We start from the raw sequence: 24,706 nt of genomic DNA, 5'->3' as shown, positions 1-24,706 counted from the left end.
AGACGATAAAGCCCCCTCCTTTATCCCTACCTACAACCCAAGGCACCTAATACACAGACACATCCACAATGATAGGGATGGCAGCAGATGGCCTCATGAAAGGATTCGCAGCCATTCAACCACATTACCAGTGTGACCCCCGCCAAAACGGGGAAACACTGAAATAATACAAATAAAAAAATTAAAATAGTAAAAAAACAACTGCAGAACAAAAAAATATGAAATAAAAAGTAAAATATTTATAATAAAAGGCTGGACTTTAAACAAATCTAACTAAATAAAATTATATATTAAAGGCCTTATTAAAAAAGTGGGTCTGCAGCCTACTCTTAAAAATATCAAAGGTCCCCAGACACCTGATATCATCTGGCATTGAGGACCAAAGTGGTTGAATGCTGCTTTACCATAGGTTTTGGTTGTCGTCTTAGGAAAGGTTAACAAACCGCTGCCAGAAGACCTCTGGGACCACAAGGGCTGATATAATAAAAGCAAATCAGACATATAAAATTGCCCAAGATAGTTAAGACATTTAAAAACTAGTAAAAGAACCTTAAACCTGAAACACACGGGAGCCAATGCATCGATTTTAAAACTGGTCTCATGTGATCCCTTGCCCCGGCCTCTGTAAGCACACATGCTGCTGAATTTTGGAGTAGTTGCAAGCTGGCAATGTTCTTTTTGGGAAGCCCAAAAAGCAGGGCATTACAATAATCTAAACAAGAGGATATAAAAGCATGCATCAGTACCTCTTTGTTTGCCTGAGAGAAATGGGCAGACTCTAGCTCTATCTTTTTCATAGGATTTTAGTCATATGTTTGATACGGGGAATAAAATTGAGCTCAGTCATCGAGAAATCAAATGTGTCATTTATTAGAAGCTGATGTTGGTAACTGTAGCTTATCTGTGCATCTACTGAACCAATGCAGCTCTGCTTACTGTTGGACTTATGAATCACCAAGGTGTAACCGCCATGCTACATGATGGTGTCTCTGTATTAGAGGGTTTCAGACATTCTTACCGCTGGCTTCTCTCTAGCTTTACTTGAAAGTGACCGGAGCGTAGTTCAACAATCGATGGTTTGAGAAACTTGGATTGCTTATCAGCTATGTCACAGTTGGGCCGAATTGCAAAAAGGCTTCCTCACTAAAATATTTAAAGATCTCCCAAATATTCCAAATATGAAAAGACCTCACTAACACATATCATCTATCATGACAAATAACATCCAATGTTCCTATTTTATATTCTTTCCAAGCCTCCCCAGCATTTTTCAAGAAGGAGCTGCAGAACCAGGATGCTGTTGAAGGTGATGACATCACACTACGTTGCGAGCTCTCCAAACCGGGAGTCCTTGTGGAGTGGAGGAAAGGAGGAGCAGTTCTTGCGCCCGGTAAGAAGTATGAACTCCGGCAAGATGGGTGCATTCAAGAGCTCTGTATACGCAACCTGGATCCAGAGGACAGCGGTTACTACACCTGTGACGCAGGAGATCAACTTACAACTGCCTGTGTGATAGTTGAAGGTAGCGTATTAAAATGCTCTTCGATCCGTCTTTTCTTGTTTTTGTCATAGCATGACCAGTTACAGGGGTTCCTTGTTTTACAACTTTACAGAAGTGGTTTCAAGTTGTTCTAAGAAGTATAGGATTTCACTTTTTTATTGCATCTTTTGGAAGTGATGTGGGAGCATAGGCCCTTGTTTTTGTACTGATATGTATACATTATGAGCTATCGACACGTTGTTCTTAAAATAGAATGTGACATGGACAACGGGAACCCCTGTATCTCTGGGTAAGAATGTAGAGCCTAAAGGTTTGCTGCATATGTGTATTCTCACTCAACAGCGAAAGAGGTCTACATTTTGTGCGGTATTAAGGCCGTGGACGTTTTTGTTGGGGAATGGGCAACCTTCTCTTGTCAGTTGTCTGGCGAGGCACCCGACATGGTGCAGTGGTGGCTGGACGGCACTTTGCTGAAGAGCAGTCCCTTTAGTGAGATAGGGATGAGCGAGGATCACGTCCACACTCTCACCTTTAAGAACCTGGCCACCAATGACTCAGGCACTGTCATGTTCAAAGCTGGCAGTTTAACTTCAACAGCAAAGCTCCTAGTCAAAGGTATCACCTACGTGGATATGAATATGACCAGAGCTGACATAACCTATACTTTGCAGAAACTAAATGATCACATTTGAATCAATAATATGTTAACTATCGATTGCTATAGATAATACAGTGGAAACTCCAAAGTAAAATTTTGTAAATGGTGCCATTTAATATTCAAATCAAATTTCAGTAAAATATGACTCAAACTTTAAATTCACCTCCTTTTTTCCTCATATCAGAAAATCTTATGACATTGAAATGAGTGGATTTTAACCATACCGATTTATAATATCTTAACAATCGAATCACAATCATTGTGATCGAGGCCTAGTGTTTAAAGCTGTGGGGATATAGACTGTTGTTACACCATTTACACCATACAGTGAACAAGGGAGTTTTTGACTCTGTTTAAGGAATGATGAAATGTATTGTGGTGGAACTTTATGGTATGGTATCGATAAAACCCGCCCCAAAAAAAGAAAAAGATGTTTTTTTTCTTTAGGCTGCGATTAAACAAACAAACGTTTCTCTGACACTTTAAGGTGGAACATCATGAATACAGTCAAACTCTTGAGGCCTACATTTATTTATCAGTTACTGATCTTCCAGTCCAAAACAGGTCTTGATAATATCATTATATCTTTAAAGTTGTTGTAAAAAATATCAACCAGATAGGAATAATTACACAATATTTACGATAAGGGGTTAACTAAATATGACATGAACGCTAAAGTCCTTCTATGTGGTTTTTACATGTGCTGCTCAGTTTTTGGATGGGTGCTCCCACTTTCCCAAAAACATGGATTATAGATTCAGTTTAGATTATTAAGTGCACGTTGGTCTTAGTAGTTGCTTGTCTCATTTAATGCTCTGCTAATTACTGCCAAACAGTCAGTACAGAAGAACGGATGTTTGATGTTTTTACCCTAGTCTTAGTAAACTAAAACCAGTGTCACAGAAAGATGATGTTTGACATGGAGATTCCACTGTAAATAAAAAAGCATGCTATTGCCGCACATTTATTTTCTGCAGAAGTTTGTAAAAGGCTGTCACAGATGTATTGATAATCAATACATGTATGTGCTGAGTATGCATAAGCATGAGGTTTGATATTTAAAACCATGTCATACATGTGGGTGTGGCACGAAAGCAAATATACAAAACTATTTTGATCCATTATTATCATCATTTGCCTTCTGAAATTTGCTAAAGCCATATAGCTTGTTTTGATTAATACAGGAGACCTCTGTTTCTGTTTGATATTTTGTTCATTCATCTCTCTGTCCATTCATTAATTTATTCATCCATCCAACTAACAGCGAATCAAAACTATCCTTTTAGCCATGTATTCACTCATTGCACACAGTTCATATTTACATTATAAAGGTCGAATTAGGATGTTTTTTTCCCTAGTACTGTAGTTAGATCTGTAACTAATTTGTAATTCTCAAAAAGTTCCTCTCTGTGCATGTTTGTGTTTATGTCCAGATGTGTTGCAAGAATGTTGGTTGTAACTTATTTATCATGAAGTTTAGAAACATACACAAATGTGCAATATTTGCAACTTCCCACTTGAGCAAATTTGAATGATCTCACTCCTATTAAAAATAGGGGTCTACTAAATTTAGGATGTTGTCGCTAAAATCAGACAAAACAGACAAAAGAAAATGTAGGATGTAACGTAAACAGTGCAGTTCTGCCCCACCCATCCTTTCTGGCCTAATGCTTTTCTACTACTGACTTTTACTTAGAAAACGACCAGATAAACCTGCCCCTTAACCTGCAACCCTACCCTTCCTTAACATTTCACATCCATTCTTTTGAGTTGAAAATGGCCTCCTTGATCAACATTTGGCTACTCTACCTTGTCTTTTGCACATTTTGGCCTTTTTGTCCTTGAATTTATTTCAGGTCAATCATTTACCTTTTTAAAATCACTCATTTCGAAGGGATATTAAAGCCCTCTTTGGCATGTGCTACACACATATGTTCAGTCTTCAAACACCACCGTGACCATGTAACACCTGACCTCAACCTCAGATCCCACGCTTGATGTGGTGAACGACATGGAAGACCTTAGGGTGGTCGAGAACCAACCGGCCGAATTCATCTGCCAGTTCTCAAGGCCGGTGAAGGCCGAATGGAAGAAAGACGGGCAGCCATTGCAGCCTGATGGCCGCAGGGTTGTAGTGGAGCAGGACTGGACTGTGTCTCGCTTGTACATTAGCCGGGTGTGTGCTGGAGACAGGGGTGCATACTCCTGTGAGGCGGAGGGGACCCGTGTGGTTGCTTCTCTTCATGTGGAAGGTGAGCTCTCCTCCACATGGTAGAAGAGCATTGACCAATAGAGACTCACCTTCCTGAGACTTATGCGGCATTATCAACTAATCTACTGCTTTATGTTCAAACATTCATCGTATCAAATATTTTTTTTCTCATTCCTTCCCTGTTAGCTAAACCCATCAACATAGTCCAAGGCCTGGAGAATGTTGAAACGTTTAACGGAGGAGAAGCTTTGTTTGAGTGTGCCTTGTCTCGCCCGGAGAACAAAGACTGCCAGTGGCTTCTGGATGGCAAACCAGTGACGGAATCACCCAATGCAGAGATTGTAACCTTCGAAAGTGGTCGTCGTCACTTGCTCCTCCTCAAAGAGCTCAGCATTAGTGACAGTTGCACAGTCACCTTCAAAGCCGGCAAGGCCACCTCATCTGCCCAGCTTTCCGTAAAAGGCTGGCAACTGGGTGTGGCTAAGCAGCTGGAGGACATGGTAGCCACCGTTGGTGAGAGGGTAGAGTTTTGTGTTGAGTTGACTGAGCCCGTGCCTGAGGCAGAAATTGTTTGGTATGCCAACGGGGTGGAACTCAAGACAGGTGACGTCTGGATCACCAAGAACGACGGATGTCGCTATCGTCTCATCCTGAGGCGAGCACCGCTTATGCCTCAACAGGAAATAACGTTTGCAGCCCGAGATGCTCTCTCCATGGCCAAGCTCTCGATTATCGGTAAGACTTACAGTTTGGCTCCTCGAATTACTCAATTTTGACATGTGTTTAGTGTATATTATTACAAATTCTCAATTTTGTAATATACATTTATAAATATGAATGATATAGGGGGAACTACATTATTTTCCAGATTAATTAATTGGTTTAAATATTTTTACGCTAAACTTTCGTGCAACCGGGCAACTCTTTTTTTCCTTCATCAATATCAATCATATATATTTTCATTGTGCTTAAATGATATAGGACATCAAAAATACAAGGTGCATCTGCACATGCCGTGCTATAACATTAGCACTTCTACGCTGAAAACAAGTTTAATCTCTGCTAGAAACTAACGTAGTCTTCTACCGCAACTAAGGGTCTGCCTTGAAAACAAACCTTTTCTTGCTAAAAAAACAAGTGTTTTCCTTTTCTGAGCTAGAAACTAGTGGAATCTTTTAAACGGTAACTATTCTTCATCTTCCAAGCCAATAAGCAGTGACATCTTTTTCAACAGTTTTATCTCACATTACGTAGGCAGCTAATAATGCAACTTTTACTCCAGTACAAATGTTTTGCATCCCTAAGAGAGTAATCTTTTTAACACTGAAATTCAGGTTACAGTAACAGCATTGGAATGGAATTTATTCGTAAATTCAGGACACTTGGGTTATAGAATCAGACTTTGCTTATTTTGTGGTGCATGAGTTAGAAACAAATCTTCTATCTTGCTGCAACAACGAATAGATAAAACATTATTAAAAGCGTTGGCAACTAATTACCTCATCGATTCATTGTGTTGCGCAATTTATGAGCCACTAAGCACAGTAATCAATGCAATCTTGATCTCGTTGCGAAGTTTTAAAGGTGTAGTATCTTTTTGGTCCAGCAGAGGGATACTTGAGACCGTTTTTATATAAGTAATATTTTTTTTTTAATTCTTTTTTTTGTATTGAACATTACATCATTACAAACAAAATTGGCATTCATCAGTCAAACACTAGGGAACAGAAATTGCTGCAGAAAAAAATAGACAAACTATGAAAATAAATGAATAAAATATATAAAGTGAAGAGTAAAATAATAATGTTTATCTTTGAAGCATACAGTATATTATTTGCACATTGGGAATATTGATCATATTCAAAGATGTGTATAAAAAAGCTCATTCGTTGAAAGTAGTTTTAAAAGTGGGTTTACATTTTTGATATTTTTGGGCGGTTAAAATTTGGATACATATAAAAATATAATTTATTGCACTTTCTTCATTTTTGTTATGTGTGATAGGTCTAAATGTAATATGATCTTTGGATTAAGTGGTAGGAAAAGTGTATCTTGCACATGTGCAGGTGTATAGCATAAATGTACGTGTATTTTTTGTTTATTATCAAGTTAATTGTCAAAGACTTGGTTCTTTTGTTTTTTTTATTAAAGAATATTCTGTTTTTTTCTATTTGTCTAAAATATCCATTCTTTAATATGGAACAAAAATAAAAATTTATTTTCGAAAAATCTGATTCATCAATTGATCAAAATAATAATCAACTGATCTATCCGTTATTAAAACTATCAGTTGCACCCCTAATTTTATTCCACTTTCTGTATGACAGCTGTACCAGATCCACCCGAGGATCCCGAAGTCCTCAGCAAGACCAAAGATTCTGTTACCCTTTCCTGGTTCACTCCTTTACATGATGGAGGAAGTCCCATTCTTGGCTACAAGTTGGAGTTGAGAGTAGCAGAAAGTTCTCTTTGGCTTCCATGCCACTCTAGTCCTGTGTGCAACACAGAGTTTGTGGCGGAAAATCTCATTGAAGGCACTGGCTACAGATTTAGAATTGCGGCCATCAACAGAGCTGGTACAGGGGAGCCTGTGGAGCTTCCTCAGACTGTACAGCTTGGTGAGTGGAAAGAAAATTTCGGTCATTGGACTTTTTCAATGCAGTTAATGTAATTGACAGACTTATTTGCAACACATTAGTGTGAAAGTAAACCTTGGATTACTTTGGGTAGGTCTCCATTGATAGCGCATAACCAGAGTTGGGGAGTAACATGTCAGGATACAAAAAAATGGAATTGTATTACGTTACAGTTACAGAAAAAAATACGTAATCAAATACAGGTATATTGAGCTAAAGTAAGGATTACTTTGCAGACTATAATTTTATTCAAAACTATTTACAAAATGTGTCATAATTTCAATCACTGAGCGACATAGAGGGATTAGGTTTAAACACGACAGGTGCCAGCTGTATCTGTTGCGCAGATTGTACAGACCGGCATCCAGGTAAAAACCCTTTTTTTGTCTGTATTTATTTCTCCTTCATTGTAGCACTCATTTTGTTCAATTGGCGCACTCCTGCAGCTTTGTGAGGCTGCTAATTTGTGCGTACTGTGCACTAGGCAGAAAAATTACTCGCTAGTGATGCATTCAGGGACTTTTAGTCAATTTAATTGATCATCTTCTTTTTGCATTTTATGGTTAATTGTTCAAAACCACTATTTGATAATTGCATTGTTATGTTGTAAGACTGATTTACTTAGCCTGAGAAACCTGAATACTTTCAAGAGGTTTTGGCATCCCCACTTCAAACAAGTAAAAAATACTTTTTGTGTTTGAAACAATATTGAGTCCCTAATTTCCTCTCAATGTAAACCAAAACAGAGCATATCTTGCCTGACTTGTAAAAAAGAAAGGTTTATTTTTGCTTTTTTAACTATGCTATGTCGTTAAAATGTAAGCTTTTATTGTGGGACTACAAGCAACTATCAAACCTTTGTTTCCTCTAATTCTTTTTCCAGGTTACCATGTTCATTTATGTTAAACAAAATTTGGTAATTTTATTTTGTTTATTCATTTTTTTATGTCTTTCATTTGCATTTCTGGTATTGGATTAATCTAAAAGTATTGGAATGTAATCCAGTTAAATTACTTTAATGTTATAGTACTCGGATTACATTACTGATTACATTTTCAACAGGTAATTAGTATCTGTATCTGATAACATTTTTAACGTAACCATTCCAACCCTGCACATAACCTAATTCATGTGTACCCATTTTATAAGATTGCATTTTCTATATGATTCCTTCCTAAAGTCCTATTAAAAAAACGTTCTGTCCATAGAAACGGCTGTAAAAGAATCAGAGCATTTAGGACAGCCCAGTCTTCCTCCTGAGGCTGCTGAAGAAGATCTCCATGAACTGTGGGAGGCCTCAGCCAAGAAAAGGCGCATGAGTCGCGAGCCTACTTTGGATTCCATCACTGAACATCCAGAGGATGACAGTAAATGTGGCCTAAAGAAATCAGAGCAGGAGAACAGTACATTAAAGAAAGTAGAGATGAAGTCATCAGAGACCAAGCAAGGCGAGACACAGACTGAGACTAAATTGCACACTAAATCTGAGGAGTCCAGTTCTGGCAGTTCTTCACTTGTCTCTTACCTTAAGAAGAGCAGTCAGCTTCAGTCTTCAGTCACGGTTGTGACCTGTGATGACCAGTCACTAGCCACAGAGCGCTTCTTTAAACACTTTCAGATGTCTGACGAGAACATAGCTGCAGTTCAAAAGGCTGAAACAAAACAGGAGTCAACAACTGCAGTTGAGTGGACTGAATCAAAACCAGTGTCAGCGACTGCAGTTGAGCACACTGAGATAAAAGAAGTGTCAACAAAGGGAGCTCAGCAGACCGAAACAGAGAAAATGACTGCAGTACAGCGGGTCGAAACAAAACAGGAGTCAACGCCTGCAGTTCAGAGAACGGAAAAAAAACCTATGTCAACATCTGCAGTTCAGCAGTCTGAAAAAAAACTGGTGTCAACACAGGAGACTGACATTGTGGAAGTCAGCCAAGAAGATGAACCTGATCTCAGAGAAGCTGCCATCAAGATCCAAGCTGCTTTCAAGGGCTACAAGGCACGCAAAGACATGCGCCCAGTCTTTAAGGAGGTTTTCAAAGACCAGACAAAGGAGCCTAATGGCACCATACAACTGGAATGCGTGGCTGAGGGTAAACCCGATAAAGTACTTTGGCTAAAGGACGGAGAGCCACTGACGGACGGCAAGCACCACCACATTGACATCTACAACGATGGCACATGCTCGTTAGTCATCACTGCCATCACCACTAAGGACACGGGCGTTTACACGTGCGAAGTCACCAATAAGTTTGGTGTCGATTCACACAGTGCCAAGGTCACTGTGGGAACAGTCAGAGAATCTTCCGGGCGACGTCCACTGACTTTTGGATACAGCGCCGACAGTGAGCCTGAAAGCTCGTCGGGCAGTGAGATGGACGAGTCGCTAAGGCAAGCAAGCAGACGCCTCCGTCGGCTTCTGCGCACGCGGCTGCCGCCAGATGTAGAGGAAGAACCTTTTGTCAGTGCAGACGAAGGAGACCTCCGCCCCCCGGATCCGCAATCTTACCGTGAGGATGACACATACATTTATATTCGCTTTGACACATGGTCAGAAGCAGTGGTGGCATCTAAGAGGTTCCAGGAGATGTTTACGAGCCATGGAGTCCCAGTAGAGACCACCATTCTAGAGGCCGGGCATCTCAAAGTAGAACTACGCATTCGAAAGATGGGGGACACTCAGGATGGCACGGACACGCCCACTCAAGAAAAACAACCTCATGCATTGTTGTCTGGTGCTCCAGGTAAGCATATGACTTACTATCTTTAAGTTATTTCATGTTCAGGTCTACAATACACTGTGACTGCATACTGCACATATGCTATTTTGAGACTGCAACCAAAGTGTCAATTTAGTAAAGTTGATGGTTTCTGTCGCGTTTTTGTATTCCGCCCTAAGCCGCTCCCATCTTCCTGACGGAGTTGCAAAATCAGGATGTGCCCGATGGCTACCCTGTCAGTTTTGACTGCGTGGTGATCGGCAAGCCTACACCGACGGTTCGCTGGTACAAGGACGGCAAAGTGCTGGAGGAAAATGATCACTACATGATAAATGAGGACCAGGAAGGCTGTCATCAGCTTATAGTCACTGCTGTGCTACCCTCTGACATGGGCGTTTACCGTTGCACAGCTGAAAACAGCAGCGGCATTGCATCCACCAAGGCAGAACTCAGGGTTGACGGTGAGTTTGTCTTTGTTCACATTTGAACATGCTAAATTTAAAAAAAATTAAGAATCAGTTGCTACAGTTTAGTTTGTCTCGATTAACTAATAATTTTGTCCATCGCACCCAAACATTTCAAAACCAACAGCAAATGTTTCATTACCAAGACACTCAGAGGCTTCTTGTTCTCTCATTTCCAAAAAGTGAATTTGTACGGTAAAGCGCACATGCCAATAAAGGGCACAATTTAATTTTCACTTGCAACCACTAAAAGTTACTTTGAAAAATCACCATATTACCAATCTGTCCTCACACGTGTAGGATTAATTCATCATCTTCTCCATTAGTCTCCTGCAGCTCTGATTATGACACTGCTGCTGACGCCACTGAAACATCTTCTTACATAAGTGCCAAGGGCTACTTGTCCAGGTAAATTAATTGTTTACAGTTACTATACAGCTGATAGATTGATCAAGAACAGTTATGTTGTCATTCGTCAAGCAGGGAGACTGAGACTTTTGAGTCCGTCACAGAAGATGATCAAATGCCTCAAATTGTGGAGGAACTCCATGATGTTCATGCTAGTCCAGGGTCAGCAATGGCTAAGATGCAGCTCAGAGTAAAAGGTATTATTATAATATAAGATTTGATGTAGCTGCAGTTTATAAACATAAATTGTTCTCTTTCCAGGTTTCCCTAAACCAAGAGTGTACTGGTTCAAAGACGGCCATCCACTGCGCTCTTCCGAAAGAATTTTACTTTCAGTGCAGCAAGACCTTCACATTTTGGAGATCCTGGAGGTGAACAAAGAGGACACAGCAGAATACTCAGCTTACATCAGTAATGCAGCTGGTTCTGCTTACTCTTCTGCTCGAATGGTTGTTCTGAGTATGTGTGCCACTTTATGAATACAAAACTTCTATGTAAGAATAATAGTGTTTTTTTTCTTTAATAACCACCGTGTTTGATTTTAGATCCAGGAGAGATTATATCTCAAGATCAGAAAGGTAACTTGATATTCATAAATGAGCATTGAACTTTGAATAGGAGATTGAAATATCAGTAGGATTTCTGTATTGTTGGTACTCTAATTGTGTTTTAGTGCAAAATGCTTCAAAACTCATATTTATACTAGATGAATGAATGTGACTCGGCGCCATTTTCTTTCTAATTCTGTGAACATTATAGACAACCAGGAGTCTCTGGTGCCACCACGTTTCCTGGAAAAGTTCACCAACAGGAAAGTGAAACAAGGAACTAGCATTACATTATCCGTCAAAGTAGAAGGTTTGTACACCACCCCATTTTTTAGAAAATATTTAACATATTTTTTGCATGTATTATACTACCTGTGCTCCTCTAGGATCTCCCACTCCAATGGTGTCTTGGCTAAAGGAGGAGTCAATGGAGGATGTGCTCTGGATCAAGCCTGATACCAAAGGATACAAAGTAGCAAGCTCAGGCCGCCAACATAGCCTCATCTTAATGGATGTCGGAACAGAGTATACTGGTGCCTACACCTGCATTGCCACCAATAAGGCAGGACAGTCCATCTGTACCGCACACCTCGAAGTGGATGACAGTAAGCCAAAAACAATTAGCACAGGAACAGGTCGAGAGGAAACCGGGCAATTGGCGTATAAGAAGAAGGAAAGAAATAAAAAAAAATTTGTGTAAGCAGGAAAATAATCCTAATTTTAACTCATTTTAATTATAATAATATTATTGATTTTTATTTTGTTGTGTACTTTGTCTTTTAGGGATTCTGTGTTGCTTGACTATAAGTTACTTAATATAAACTGTAAATTAGTTTACTGTGGAGTGAAAAAATAAAGGCTAATCCAATCTAATTGTATAATACAATTTCATTCACGCATAATGTTACATTATTATTGGTGATATATCGGTAACAACAAAAAAATCGGAAGAGCCATTTGGGAGTTTAAATTGCTGTTTCTTTGTAGTGAGTCTTGACGAAAGAGCCAATTCTCTATCGTATCACCAATACAATATCTTAAAATACCACAACCTTGCTGTGTCATTACATTTTATCACTAGTGGAATTATGATTCAACAGTTTAAAAGGGCATACATTCATCTAAGTTCTTGATTATCCTCTAAAAATGCACCAGATCGATGCAGTTGAATTTAAAATGTACGAAATTTTCTTGCCCTCGGATCCACCAGGGTCTCACCAAATTATATGGGAAACACTGATCTATATGAACACCTGAGATGCTTTAAGAAACTCAGGCCGATATCAGACATCAAACCTGACGGGGCTGCTAAGGTGTAATTAAGTCCCCCAATTCCTGGGCGAGAATATCTAATTGGTGCCCACACTAATCTACACTGTAGACTCTTTAATTTTTTTGTAAACATTGTGACATATACCGTGGCGCGGGGCATAGCCTGGAAGCAAAACCGTACTTGCGTTAGTCAGAATACAGAGAAAAATAAAGCTGTCATTGCTCCCAAAAATCGTCATGTTGTGTGTTTGTGTGCTTAAGTCAGAGAAAAAATGTTTAATTGAATTGAAGTTTTACAGGATCCCAGCGGACACTCAAAGAAAAAGAAGAGAGTTGTGCATTAAAGTGAAAAGATTGGGCCGAGGCACTCGTCAAAAATACTCGGGTTTAGAACACTCACTTTATACCAGGTAGGATAAATTAAACATTTATGATTGTTGTTATCGAGTCCATATTACTTGTTATACCTGCAAACAATCGCAATGCGTGCCCGTTTTTATTTTTGACCAACGCGTTATTTACAAGGCTACCGTTGGCATTTAGGCTACACACAAACATTTAGCCGAAGAAAATGGCAAACTATTTTGCCGATATAGTAATATGGACTCAATAGCAACAATCTTAAACATTTAATTTCTCTTTCCTGATATAAAGTATGTGCTGCAAACCCGATCCAATCTTTTCGCTTCAATGCACAACTCTCTTTTTTTTCTATAGTAAGGAGTGTCCGCTGGGTCAGGTAAAACTTCAATTTACAGTCACTAACGTTTTTCTCCCAATCTGGCCCAGAAACACCCAACATGACAACATTTTAACCCCGAGCTAGCAGAAACAAAAGCTTGGTTCATTCAGTGTGTTGACTAGTATGGAGTATTCTTATGCCTTCAAATTCGACTGTGACGTCACAGGTTATGAAAGGGTCTCATACCTGTCAACCTCCACGGCTCCATGCCCGTACAAACTGTCGTATTTTCCCGTACAAAATACAAAATAATCGTATACCATATATATTTTTTTTTTTTTCGCAATGATTGCATGATGGGAGATCCCTAGGCGGCAGATGCATGCGCACAGTAGCGTCAAACCGCTCGCTTCGTTTGCAACGAAAAAAACGATACCGAGATAGAGGCTTCGGCGGCGAACTCATTTGACTTGATTGATTTGCCGTTTCGTGATAGTCGGTGTATACCGGATGGTACCCATCATTGACAAATTTGCGTTTTTCCATACAGATTTCCTTGTACGTCGTACTCATCTTAAAATGCATAAAAAATGTACTTTGTACGGCAAAACCGTACAGGTTGACAGGTATGGGGTCTATATGATTCCAATGCGTTGTTTAAGGAAGACTTGAGCAGATTAATCCACCGATTCTCATCTATTCAGGAAGTAGTTATTTTGACTATATGCTGCCTACTGCAGTTAACTGAAATTGCCATTTTAAAAAAGCCCTTTTTTCTTTTAATCTTAAAATTGGAACAATTTCAAGGTAATTCAAAATGATTAATGTACACTGTATTGCTAATTTGTGACCAATTAACACCCACTGTTGTTTTTTTTTTATCTGCATCATTTTTCTTCATTTCCTTCCAGCTCCACTGCATACGAAAGAGACCAAAACTTCAGAGTAGGTTTTTTAATTTGCTATCTTAAAAACTGGAAAATACAAATGATGATAAATGACACATCATTTTTATTCCTCAGAGTTCTTGGGATTACTGTCAGTCCACCAACAGAAGATACAAAAAGTAGGAAAGGTACATATATTATAACTTTTAAAAAACAATGTTGTCTGCTGTTTCCATCTATGCAGGTCTATTGGCCAAATTTTGATGTATGAAACGTCACCTTGCTTTTTTTTTACTGACTTTATTTTACATTTGCTTCAAGTTTGCATTGACAGCAACAACGACTTTGTTCCTTGATTCAACCATGAATTAACGGCTAATATTGTGTTGCAATCTGGTTCAAGAGAGTAAAACACAAATGCCCTACCTTGGAGAAGTCGGGTCCCAAGAATTCCTCATGAATCTCACCTCCCAGATCACTGAAATGGTATCAGCCAAATTTACTCAAGGTGCGTTTCTATTTACGTCATCATCTACTCCGTCTTAGAAAACAACTATTCTTTTCTACAATAATATGACATTTTAAGTCATTTACTTTTTAAATGTTGTACATCTTGCAAGTATTCTACATCTTGCTTGTGTTGTTTTAGGATTGTTTTGTAGTTTAGATAAAGAGTTTACTCATGTAACAGTACAAAAATTGTCCTGTGTTTCTGCATGTTTTGCCTGTGTGATGTGTTTTCAACCTCTAAGCCTATCTTGCTTTGCTCCAGCAACACTTCTTTACCAGTTCATAAGCACTCACGTTAAATTGTCATCCAATCATGAATGTGTTATTCAGACAGCACACAGAATCAGGAAGTGCTCCAGTGGATGCAATCTTGGCCCAAAACTACCAGTATGTATGACAAATACATTCATTACCCTTTAATTATGCTACACATACTGTATACATGAAGAGATACCTTATCAAGACATTTGTTAATCATAGATCAGAGAGTGTCGATGAAGCCTAGATTAATTCTATTTACAGTTTGAAAAGTGGTTGGGATTATAACACAATTGTCTGCAACTACAATAGTTTTCTCTGCTGCATTATGAATGACTTTTGAAAACACTCACCATTGCTCTTTGGTTCATGTACAGTAGAAATGAAGAATCTGCATGCCATGACACATAATGAAAGACTGTGCTTGGAAATATACTTTTTTAACTGCTGAAAACAAGTATAGTTGTTAATTATAACATTGCCAAGGATTACACGGGGCTTGACACTTGAGCTCCAATACTCACTGGAGAATTAAGTCCTGTATTAAAAAACATCACTTAAACTGACTAATTTTCAACATACCTTACTTTTGTCAGCCTCACTCCGCGTGCCAGGCGCCGACAGTGACGATGAGACCAAGACGCCTTCAGCTACTCCTCATCACGGTCGCTCCCGTCCCCCCTCACTCGTGGCTGACTCTTCCTCTGAGTCTGATGAGGGGGATGCCAGAGGAGAGGTTAAACACTGCTGTCCATAACTTGGCGTAATAAATGGAACACTAAATACATGGACTTTCTTGTAAACGCAGATGTTCGACATTTACGTGGCTACGGCCAACTATGACCCCATTGAGGCAAGCAATGAATCCATCTCCCTGAAGGAAGGACAGTATGTTGAGGTGTTGGATTCAGCCCACCCTCTCAAATGGCTCGTCCGGACAAAACCCACCAAGATGACGCCGTCCCGCCAAGGCTGGGTCTCACCTGCTTACCTGGACAAAAAGTTCAAAGTAAATAGACTCAGTTTTTACAAAATGCATGTCACACCTAAGGGTCAACATTTCAGTTCAAACACTGATGGTAAACATCCTTCAGCTTTCTCCTGACTCGGGTGACCTTCCTGAAACAAGCGTAGAGGAGGTTTCTGAGGGTGAATACAACAAGAAGTTATTGTAAGTAAAGTTAATTCAAATAATCAGTGCAAAAAATGTAAGCCCCTAATGCAAGTTTGTTTCTTTTATGCATGTAGCCAAATGATCCAGGACATAATTGGCAGTGAATCAGAGTTTGTCAAAGATATTGACTTCTTCACATGTCATCACGTGAGCCACGCTGACACTCTCAATGCGCCAGGTGACATTATCAGCCAAAAGGAGGCCATCTTTAGGAATATCGGCGACTTGAAGGACTTCCATTCCAGGTTTGCTTGTTACCTCGCAATGACCAAATGCTCGTCGATGGTCGAAGTTTTGTGGCAGTTACTTTTCTGTTGATGTATTGCAGTTTCTTCTTACCAAAGCTGAGCAATTGCGAAACGGACGACGATGTAGCGATGTGTTTCCTGAAGAATAAGGAAGGCTTTGAGAAGTACCTCCAGTACCTTGTTGGTCAGACCCAGGCCGAGCGTGTCCTCAGTGACAAAATGGTCCACCGCTTCTTCAAGGTATTGCTGGGTAGACTTCAGCTCACTTGTGTTCTGTTTCGCATAGGTACATTACCATATAAAAAGGAGCACAAAACAGTGTACTTCATATTTAGTCATTTTCAAATGCATACTCCGTTCCCAATTATATTAAAAACCCTGTAATGAATTATACAATGTAAGTCGTTTACCGGTACATCTCATAATGTTGAGAGTTGAGTCAACATTCTATCTATCTACTTTAGTCATATCCCTCAAGAGGGGTGACCGACAGCAAGACAAACACATACAATAACAAAGAAAATAAAAGGGAAAAAAAAATGTCAACATTGTCAAAGATATTGACTTCTTCAACATAATACATATAATGTTGATTATGATCTGTTTTATGCCTCCTATCACTTTTAGAAAACACAATCACATGTAAAATTGATTTGGAGACTTTTATTCCCTCATGTTGCTGCAAGAAGCCAACAGAATCGCAAAATATACAGACGCTCCCCGACTTACGTACATTTGATTTACGGATTCCGGCAGATACGATCATTTTTTTCGGGATGTCGAAAAACATCCGGACATTGCTGTTAGTTAGATTGTGTATTGTGTGCACCTTTTTACGAGGAGAGGACATTTCTGTAGTGCTTCTTTGCGCCGCTACCAGCATGTGGCGCTATGAGACGTCACCCAGCATCCACACCGTAGAAGAAATCCGGCTTCTACTTCCTGGTTCTTGTGTAATCATAACAATGTGTACTGTATCGCTAACGTGCCAAGAACTTTGACGTTTCTATTGTTTAATATCTCATGCATCCATTCAATATGGTTGGTGTAAAGTTTAAAGAAGAGGCGAGCCGTTTCTTTTGAAAGTGGAATAAGAAAGCTGTTGCGTTTGAGAAAATGGTCTGAACGCTTCTTTTTTTTTGGACCACTATTTACCACGGAGGATGACCTTTGGAATCGCATCTTCCAGAAGTAAGTTAAACTCAACTTGATTTATCTTTATAGAGCATATTATTTTTCTAAATGTTATTTTTTTAGGAAAAAAACAATACAGGTTACTTTTACAAGCTTTAAACATACTTATATAAACCATAAACATACAAAATACATTGAAGCAACATACGGACGAATTCAACTTACGAACGTTCATAGTTGTTCATAGGTCGCGCATTGTCTGTATAACTACTTTATTTCTATGTTGATCAAGCTCAACTCAACCGAGAGGTTACGATGCCCCTGTTTTGTATTAAACTTTTCATTGTATTTCAGGAGTACACAGAGAAGGAGCAAACCAGTGGAGACCCATCTGCCCCACCTTTACGCAGCATAAATGCTTACCTCCTACAACCTCTAGAAAGGATTCAAATGTATAAGGCCTTCCTTAAGGTGAGATACAATAATAAATTTGAAATGGAGTATCTTGTTTTTAAAAACAGCAAATCAACGTCACCAGGAGCTTATACGAAACAAGGCAAGAAATGGCCAGAACTGCTGCCTGCTTGAAGAAGCATATGCCATGGTCTCCGCCCTGCCACAACGCTCTGAGAATACACACCACGTCTCAATGATTGAAAACTACCCTGCCTCTCTTGAAGCCTTGGGAGAGCCCCTCAGACAAGTAAGCTGTTCTGCTTGATAATATTTTATTTGAATTATGTAACTTTTAAAAGGTTTTTGGCTGTTCGTTAACATGAAAAAAGGATAAATGAATTACTAATTCACCAACATGGCAGTACGGTGGATGATTAGTTTGCACATCCGCCTTACAGTCCACAGATCCTGGGTTCCAAAACCAGCTACTGGTCTCCCTCTGTGGATTTTGCATGTTCTTGCTGTGCCTGCATGGGTTTTTTTCAAAGCACTCGTGTTTCCCGCGTACCAGAAAATGCATGGCAGGTTCTTTGGCAAGTCAAATTTGGGAGGGTTGGAGGGAGGGAGGGTATTAGTGAGTGAGGGAGGGACTGAGTGGGAAAGGGTTGGAGGGAGGGATTTAGTGAGTGAGTGTCATGCAAATGACTAGCAACCATTTAACCGCTTGCAAAAGTCGGATTGGATTGGCTTTGTCCACCCTCATGACCCTCATGTAGATATGATTTTGGAAAATGATGGAAAAATAAACAATACAAATTAGTTCTATTCTTTAAGGGTTAATCAAACCTTCATAATGAATGTATCAGTTGCATTTTTTATCAATGTGCATTCGTTTATAAATTATTCTTTTTTTCTGCCAGGTAAAATGAGTTTTTTTGACAAAGCCTACAGGAGGTGTCTCTCAATGTGTTTTTTTTTTTTTTTTTTAGGGACCGTTCCAAGTTTGGGAGGGAGCTCCTGGAATAAGGACATCCTCTCGAGGTCACCACCGCCACGTTTTCCTCTTTAAAAACTACGTTATCATATGCAAATCCAAGAGGGACAGCAACATTGATACACAGACATATGTGTTCAAGAACATGATGAAGGCAAGAATCAATGCTCTTCCGTTATCTGCCTCATAAATGACGTTAACTGGCTCTTTTTGTCCCTGCAGTTGAACAACATTGACGTGAATGAAACAGTGGAGGGTGATGACCGCGCATTTGAGATTTGGCATGAACGTGAAGATTCTGTGAGGAAGTACACTTTGCAAGCCCGAACAGTGACTGTGAAGAACTCGTGGCTCAGAGACTTCCGAGAACTTCAGCAGAGATACAGCATGCCTGAATGGAGTTAGTTCCCACTTCTCTATTTTGTTAAAATAGTAGCATTATAAAATTATATTGAATAGGTGGTCCTCACTATTTGTTTTTGTATGTAAACAAATGTTTGTTTGTTTTTTGGTAAAGGTCCTCCTGACTTTGTAGAAATATTGGCAAACTGCACAGCTGAGCTTGGCCAGACCGTCAAACTGGCGTGCAAGGCCATTGGAGTGCCTAAACCTGCCATCACCTGGTACAAAGGTAGAAGATTTACTCCTTTTCCACAACATAAACTTATAAAGAGTTTACACCAAAACTTGTATCTCTTAGACGGACGCATAGTGGAGGCAGACCCCCACCACATCATCATTGAGGACCCAGATGGCTCCTGCACACTCATCCTGGATAATATGACGGCAGAAGACTCGGGCCAGTACATGTGCTTTGCCACGAGCTCTGCTGGCAATGCCAGCACGCTGGGCAAGATCACTGTACAGGGTGAGCAAGTAACTCACAGAAAACCCCACACTGACATTTGTATCTGCTTCTAACGAGTTATTCTTTGTTCAGTACCTCCGCTGTTTGTGAACAAAATGAGGAATGCTATTGGAGTCACTGGGGAAGATGCTCAGTTTACTTGTGTCATCCAGAGTGCCCCCAGTCCTAAAATCAGGTGTATAAAATTTCAGTGTACTTCCACTCTCTACTTTTTATGTGTCCAGGTACTTGAGTAAATATAGGGATAGTGGATAACACCAGTTTGAAAACTTTTAAAAATGTGTAATGTATACAAATTTACAAGAACAATGCTTTCAAACAGAATACAAGATTTGATCACTGATCACAATTAAAACAAAACATCTACTGCATGGAGAACGATTGGATTTAAGAGATAATCATTTTTGCAACAATAATAAACATAAATATAATGACACAATATTTTAACTTTCTAACATTCCATCATTCCCAAAGTTTAAATGTGCATGTAACTAACATCTTGCTATTTGACTATGCACAATCAAGGTGGTTCAAAGATGGCCGGCTCTTGAGTGATCAGGAAAAGTATCAGACCTACAATGAACTACGGAGCGGAGTTTTGGTCTTGGTGATCAAAAATGTGACAGAAAGAGACCTGGGACACTACGAGTGTGAGGTTGGTCAATGTCCACTCTTGTAAACGTCAATACCCTTACATTTGCCCTTCCCCAACCCTCATTTTTTTTTCTTTTTTAAGATGTATATACCCCTTATCTGTGGCTGCATGTCACTTATTAGTAGCAGGTCCTCTCTGAAAAATAATTCTTGTTTGGCTAGTTGTCCAACCGTCTAGGCAGTGCCAAGTGTGCCGCTGACTTAGTCCCTCCATCTGTCGTAGCCACTGGTGAGCAGGCTATTGTTCTTGAAGGTAAGAACAGAATTAGTCCTTAAAAGTAATGCACATATTTGAAACGTAACATTTATTGGAATCACTTTGCTTGCTGTCCAGTTACTGAACAACAGACCAAAATACCAAAGAAAACCATTATTATGTAAGTAACATTCATGAATTTGTTTTCTTGTCATCAACTAAACTCTTAAATCTAGACATGGTTTAGGCTGTAATCTAGGCTCCTGCTAGATTTTTTTTACAGAGGGGTAGTCAATGTATTATCTGAGCGGGGGGTTGAAAGAGATGACCTTGCGTGACACACTGAAAATAAGCAGGCATTCTATTTACCAGATAATACAATTTTGTTTCCATTATTTTGCCTTTGTGTAATATTCTCAAAACCCGTGGCCTCCAAATGTGGGTTTGTTTAAATTTTGAAACAAAAACATTGCATTCATATCATTTTACAGTAATTCTCAAACCATATAAATACTCAATTTTAATGTCCTTAAAACCCAAAGTATCACCTGCCATATGCCAGCGCGGCTGACCTGCCAATCATTTCATAAAATTGTCTAAAATTAACAAAACGACTGTATTTATTTATATTTTTTCTGTTTTAGGGTTGAAAGTGGATTAGTGAAATTTTATACTTGTACTCTCTTAAAACGTTTTAAACATGTATATTTTTTATTAATTGTTAAATACAGTGCTCAATAAAAAAAAGTTTGAAAGTTTAGTTAGTAGCACAGGTTTTAATGCCCTATTATTATTATTATTATATTGTATTATTTTAATTTTTAAAAATCTCCTGAACGAAAATGGTTTGCATTGGTTATTTTATACGGGGTATAGAACATCACTCAAAAAATTGATAACCAATGGTGTCCTTCTAGCACATGCATTAAGAGACAATTAGCTTGATCAACTTTTACTGTGGGCCAACATTGTTTTTCATAGCTCCAATACATCCATCCATTTTCTGCACCTCTTATCCTCTTTGCACCCCTGTCTTGTTGCGGGGGTGCTGAAGCGCATCCCGGCCATTTTCAGGCAGTGGGCCGGGGACACCCTGAACTGGTTGCCAGCCAGCGGCAGAGCATAGCTCCATGGTTCACTTATTCAATCATATCTAAAAGATAAACACAGTTACACACATTTTTTACTGTTACATTTTTTTAACAATTCATGTTCAAAAACATAAAAAAATAATAAAAGAGGATTGGTGGTTTAAAGTATTCAAAGTTTCTCTATAGTTTGTGCAAACTTGAAAGGTTCTACAGCATGTGTGTCCTCTTTTGGCTTGCAGTGTGGATTTAAATTTGTGGTATGTAAAAGTGATTTCTAACAATTCCTCCTGGCTGACTAAAGGATGGACTGTTCTACCCAAGATGTTTATAAGCTACTAACTTTTTTGCGGCATCTCACATGGATTTACTGTACATGGCGTTACTCGGATTTTGGACACTCATTATCCACTCCTCGACCCCGCTTGGATAGTCTGTGTGGAAAGTGCATGCAAACCTGCAAGACCTCTCAGATAATAATCTGCACTTGGTGTATTAACAGTGAGGAGACTATCACCACAGTGGTGAAGAATCCGAAAATGAAGAGGCACAAGTCACCTGGCAGGACCATTATTGGTGCCCACCGTTCGGAGGTCACAACCTCAGAGACCTCCACCACAAGGACCAAGAGGTTGGGCACCTCCAAGAAAAGCACAGTGCCGACCTACTATGTCACAGAAGAGGCAGGCGGTGCCAGTGCTGAGGTAGTGGACAGCAAGCCCAATTGGGTTGAGGTGGAGGAGGTGATTGAATACAAGGTCAATAAGTCTCCCAGGCTGTCCAGGAGGAGGGGAGTGTCTCCGGCCATTTCTGACCACACCTCAACCCCCTCCAGACCCAAAAGATCACCCCCGGAGAACCCAAATTCAAATAACTCAAACAACAACTTGGCTGAGCTAGGAGTAAGTACCACTGGCCAACAGCTTTCTTGGGAAGATAGTGAGGCACACTTTAGCTTAGAAGATCCCCATGCGAGGGAAGCTCATGAAGCCCTGGAGGATGCGGGAGTCATTATCCTTGAACCTGATGATGAAGATGAAGACCTTTGCCAGAGGCAGCAGGCAAAGACGCTAATGGAAAGAGGTCGGGTATTAGCACTGGAAGACTTGGAGGATTACATCCCAGAGGAAGGAGAATCTTTCGGCTCGACAACCCACAGTCCTGACGAGAAGCCCTGTGAGATCTCTGTGGTCCAAAGGGAGGTTGGTGGGTCAAGCGTTGGACAACCAGTGCTGCTCAATGTGGGACAGCCTGTGGCAGGCCTTAGGCAGACGAGCGGGCTTTTTTCTAGCTTTGGGGAGCATTTTCCCGGCTGTCTTTCCCCATCTCATGCTCCGCAAGCAAGCAGTAGCAAGGAAAGACGCATCCCCATTCGAGTGAGCAAAACAAACCTGGAGATGAAGCCTTCTTACTGCTCCGAAGTACAGAGGGTGAAAGGAGGGCAGAAAAGCTTTAAAACCAAAATATCAACACAGACCTATGAGTATACATCAGCGGATAACCTGCCTACCCATCAAATTAGAGATAATCAAAACCAGAATCAGTAGTTTGAAAATAAATCCTCTTCAGTCTTAAACAACATCAGTTTAATTTCTATTCTGACTTTCAGTAATATTCAGTTAACAAAGCATTCCCTATAGCAAAATACTTGTCCATTTAAATATCAAGCATTCACACAAGCATATTTCAGGAATCGCAACAACCTAAACATCTGATCTACACATTCGACTAAAAACCTGATTTTTACTTTTAATTGCTAAAGAAACAAGCGCTTATGTTAATCAAATGTTTATTAACGTAACAATGGCAGTAAAGTGTGCACGACTCAAACAAATAAACAACCATTCATGAGTACTTTCACCAAATGGTAAACAAATCCACGGTACTTGCACGGAAAATATTTTCGAACCACTATAGTGTTTGTCGAACTTTTACTGAGAAATACAAAATTACAAGAATGAAGCATGTAGCATTTAGATTAACAATGAGGTACATTTGAAAAGATGTATTCCTTTGCTTCTAGAGTTGATTTACAAAGTGAATATTTTTAAGTTGAGGGAGAGAACAATATCGAAGTGAATCCTTTTCGTGTGTAATTTATTTTGTTTCTACATAAATAGTGCAATGAATAACTGAGCTGTTGACGTGAGCTCACAGGGATTTTAGTTCTGCATGCTGCTTTTCTGAAGCAGGTGTGATTATTTCAAATTAAGAGATTAAAGTGGTCTTTAAAGGAATTTGTGTAGTTTAGTCTCTTAACCCTCTCCAAAGAGTGTAATTGCTTGTACCTTTGATGTTTTTAAATGGAAAAACATGTAAGCCTCTAAATGTTTTCAAATCTGAATATTAAAAGATTTTCCATGTTTGTAAAAATGAGCAAAGTGGTTTTGTTGTTATTTGAAATCAATGCTTGCATTACAGAGCCCTGAACAGAGCACTTTAAAAATTTGGAATCAATTTTGAAAACATTTTGGAATACACTGCTTGCCTAGACTTGCCCCTCTTTACAGAAATTACTCAATCCTATCATTCTGCTTTAATCATGCTTTGATCGTTCCACTCATTTATTACATTACTTTCAGATTTGGCATTTTATCCTAAATCAATTTATTCACTTCTAAACTGACCCTGGTGGACTCATTATTATTACTAGACACAACATAAAAATCCCTTATCTCAAAACTTTATCTTCTATTCCTTAAGGTCTGTCTGGGACCAAGATCAAAATCACAATTTCTGATAAGCAATGGGACTGAATACTCAATCATGTACACTCTTCGTTTATTTGTGCAAGACACCAACTCCTCCAAAGTAAGATCCTGCACAGAAGCTATCTCACCTACTTAAAACTAGCAAAACATTTCCTGGACATGAGAGACACTTGCAACAGATGTAAACAGTCACGAGCCAATAACATTGATATGTTTTGATCTTGTCCCAAACTTAATGACTTTTGGTTTTCATTTTTTCATACATTAAGTGAAGTCCTCGGATTCCCAATAGACCCACACCCGTTGCCCTTTGCAGAATCTTGACACCACCATGCCAATCAAAACATTCACAAACTATCATTTCCTTTTGCAACCTACTTGCGAGGTGACTCTTCCTACTTAAATGGACGCATACATCCCCTCCAACACACAACAAATGGATTAGGGAAATACTGCAATACCTGGTGCTTGCGAAAATTGGATTCTCAAA

The 24,706-nt window shown here is 39.4% G+C and overlaps 1 protein-coding gene across 1 annotated transcript in view; it reads left to right on the top strand.

The window, feature by feature from the left end:
* Positions 1-23,942, top strand: part of obscnb (obscurin, cytoskeletal calmodulin and titin-interacting RhoGEF b) — a 59,159-nt gene extending 35,217 nt beyond the window's left edge. The window contains exons 47-80 of the mRNA XM_088325985.1: positions 1,256-1,522; positions 1,844-2,116; positions 4,145-4,411; positions 4,558-5,106; positions 6,699-6,989; positions 8,216-8,649; positions 8,845-9,748; positions 9,904-10,185; positions 10,515-10,596; positions 10,672-10,793; positions 10,858-11,055; positions 11,142-11,174; positions 11,356-11,454; positions 11,531-11,749; positions 14,010-14,043; positions 14,121-14,173; positions 14,389-14,493; positions 14,826-14,882; positions 15,350-15,489; positions 15,562-15,762; positions 15,848-15,924; positions 16,002-16,172; positions 16,256-16,415; positions 17,664-17,780; positions 17,848-18,012; positions 18,695-18,853; positions 18,922-19,099; positions 19,217-19,330; positions 19,400-19,567; positions 19,640-19,742; positions 20,093-20,222; positions 20,384-20,474; positions 20,556-20,598; positions 22,008-23,942. Coding sequence (XP_088182111.1) covers positions 1,256-1,522; positions 1,844-2,116; positions 4,145-4,411; positions 4,558-5,106; positions 6,699-6,989; positions 8,216-8,649; positions 8,845-9,748; positions 9,904-10,185; positions 10,515-10,596; positions 10,672-10,793; positions 10,858-11,055; positions 11,142-11,174; positions 11,356-11,454; positions 11,531-11,749; positions 14,010-14,043; positions 14,121-14,173; positions 14,389-14,493; positions 14,826-14,882; positions 15,350-15,489; positions 15,562-15,762; positions 15,848-15,924; positions 16,002-16,172; positions 16,256-16,415; positions 17,664-17,780; positions 17,848-18,012; positions 18,695-18,853; positions 18,922-19,099; positions 19,217-19,330; positions 19,400-19,567; positions 19,640-19,742; positions 20,093-20,222; positions 20,384-20,474; positions 20,556-20,598; positions 22,008-23,052 — 7,331 coding nt within the window. The 3' untranslated portion in view covers positions 23,053-23,942. The remainder of the gene's footprint in view (positions 1-1,255; positions 1,523-1,843; positions 2,117-4,144; positions 4,412-4,557; positions 5,107-6,698; positions 6,990-8,215; positions 8,650-8,844; positions 9,749-9,903; positions 10,186-10,514; positions 10,597-10,671; positions 10,794-10,857; positions 11,056-11,141; positions 11,175-11,355; positions 11,455-11,530; positions 11,750-14,009; positions 14,044-14,120; positions 14,174-14,388; positions 14,494-14,825; positions 14,883-15,349; positions 15,490-15,561; positions 15,763-15,847; positions 15,925-16,001; positions 16,173-16,255; positions 16,416-17,663; positions 17,781-17,847; positions 18,013-18,694; positions 18,854-18,921; positions 19,100-19,216; positions 19,331-19,399; positions 19,568-19,639; positions 19,743-20,092; positions 20,223-20,383; positions 20,475-20,555; positions 20,599-22,007) is intronic.
* Positions 23,943-24,706: the final 764 nt, after the last annotated feature.

The sequence above is a fragment of the Urocampus carinirostris genome, chromosome 1, assembly GCF_059441175.1.
Source record: "Urocampus carinirostris isolate Australia breed hairy pipefish chromosome 1, RoL_Ucar_1.0, whole genome shotgun sequence".
Classification (NCBI taxonomy): domain Eukaryota; kingdom Metazoa; phylum Chordata; class Actinopteri; order Syngnathiformes; family Syngnathidae; genus Urocampus; species Urocampus carinirostris.
The sequence above is the reverse complement of the archived record's forward strand: the minus strand, read 5'-3'. Positions and strand labels throughout refer to the sequence as shown.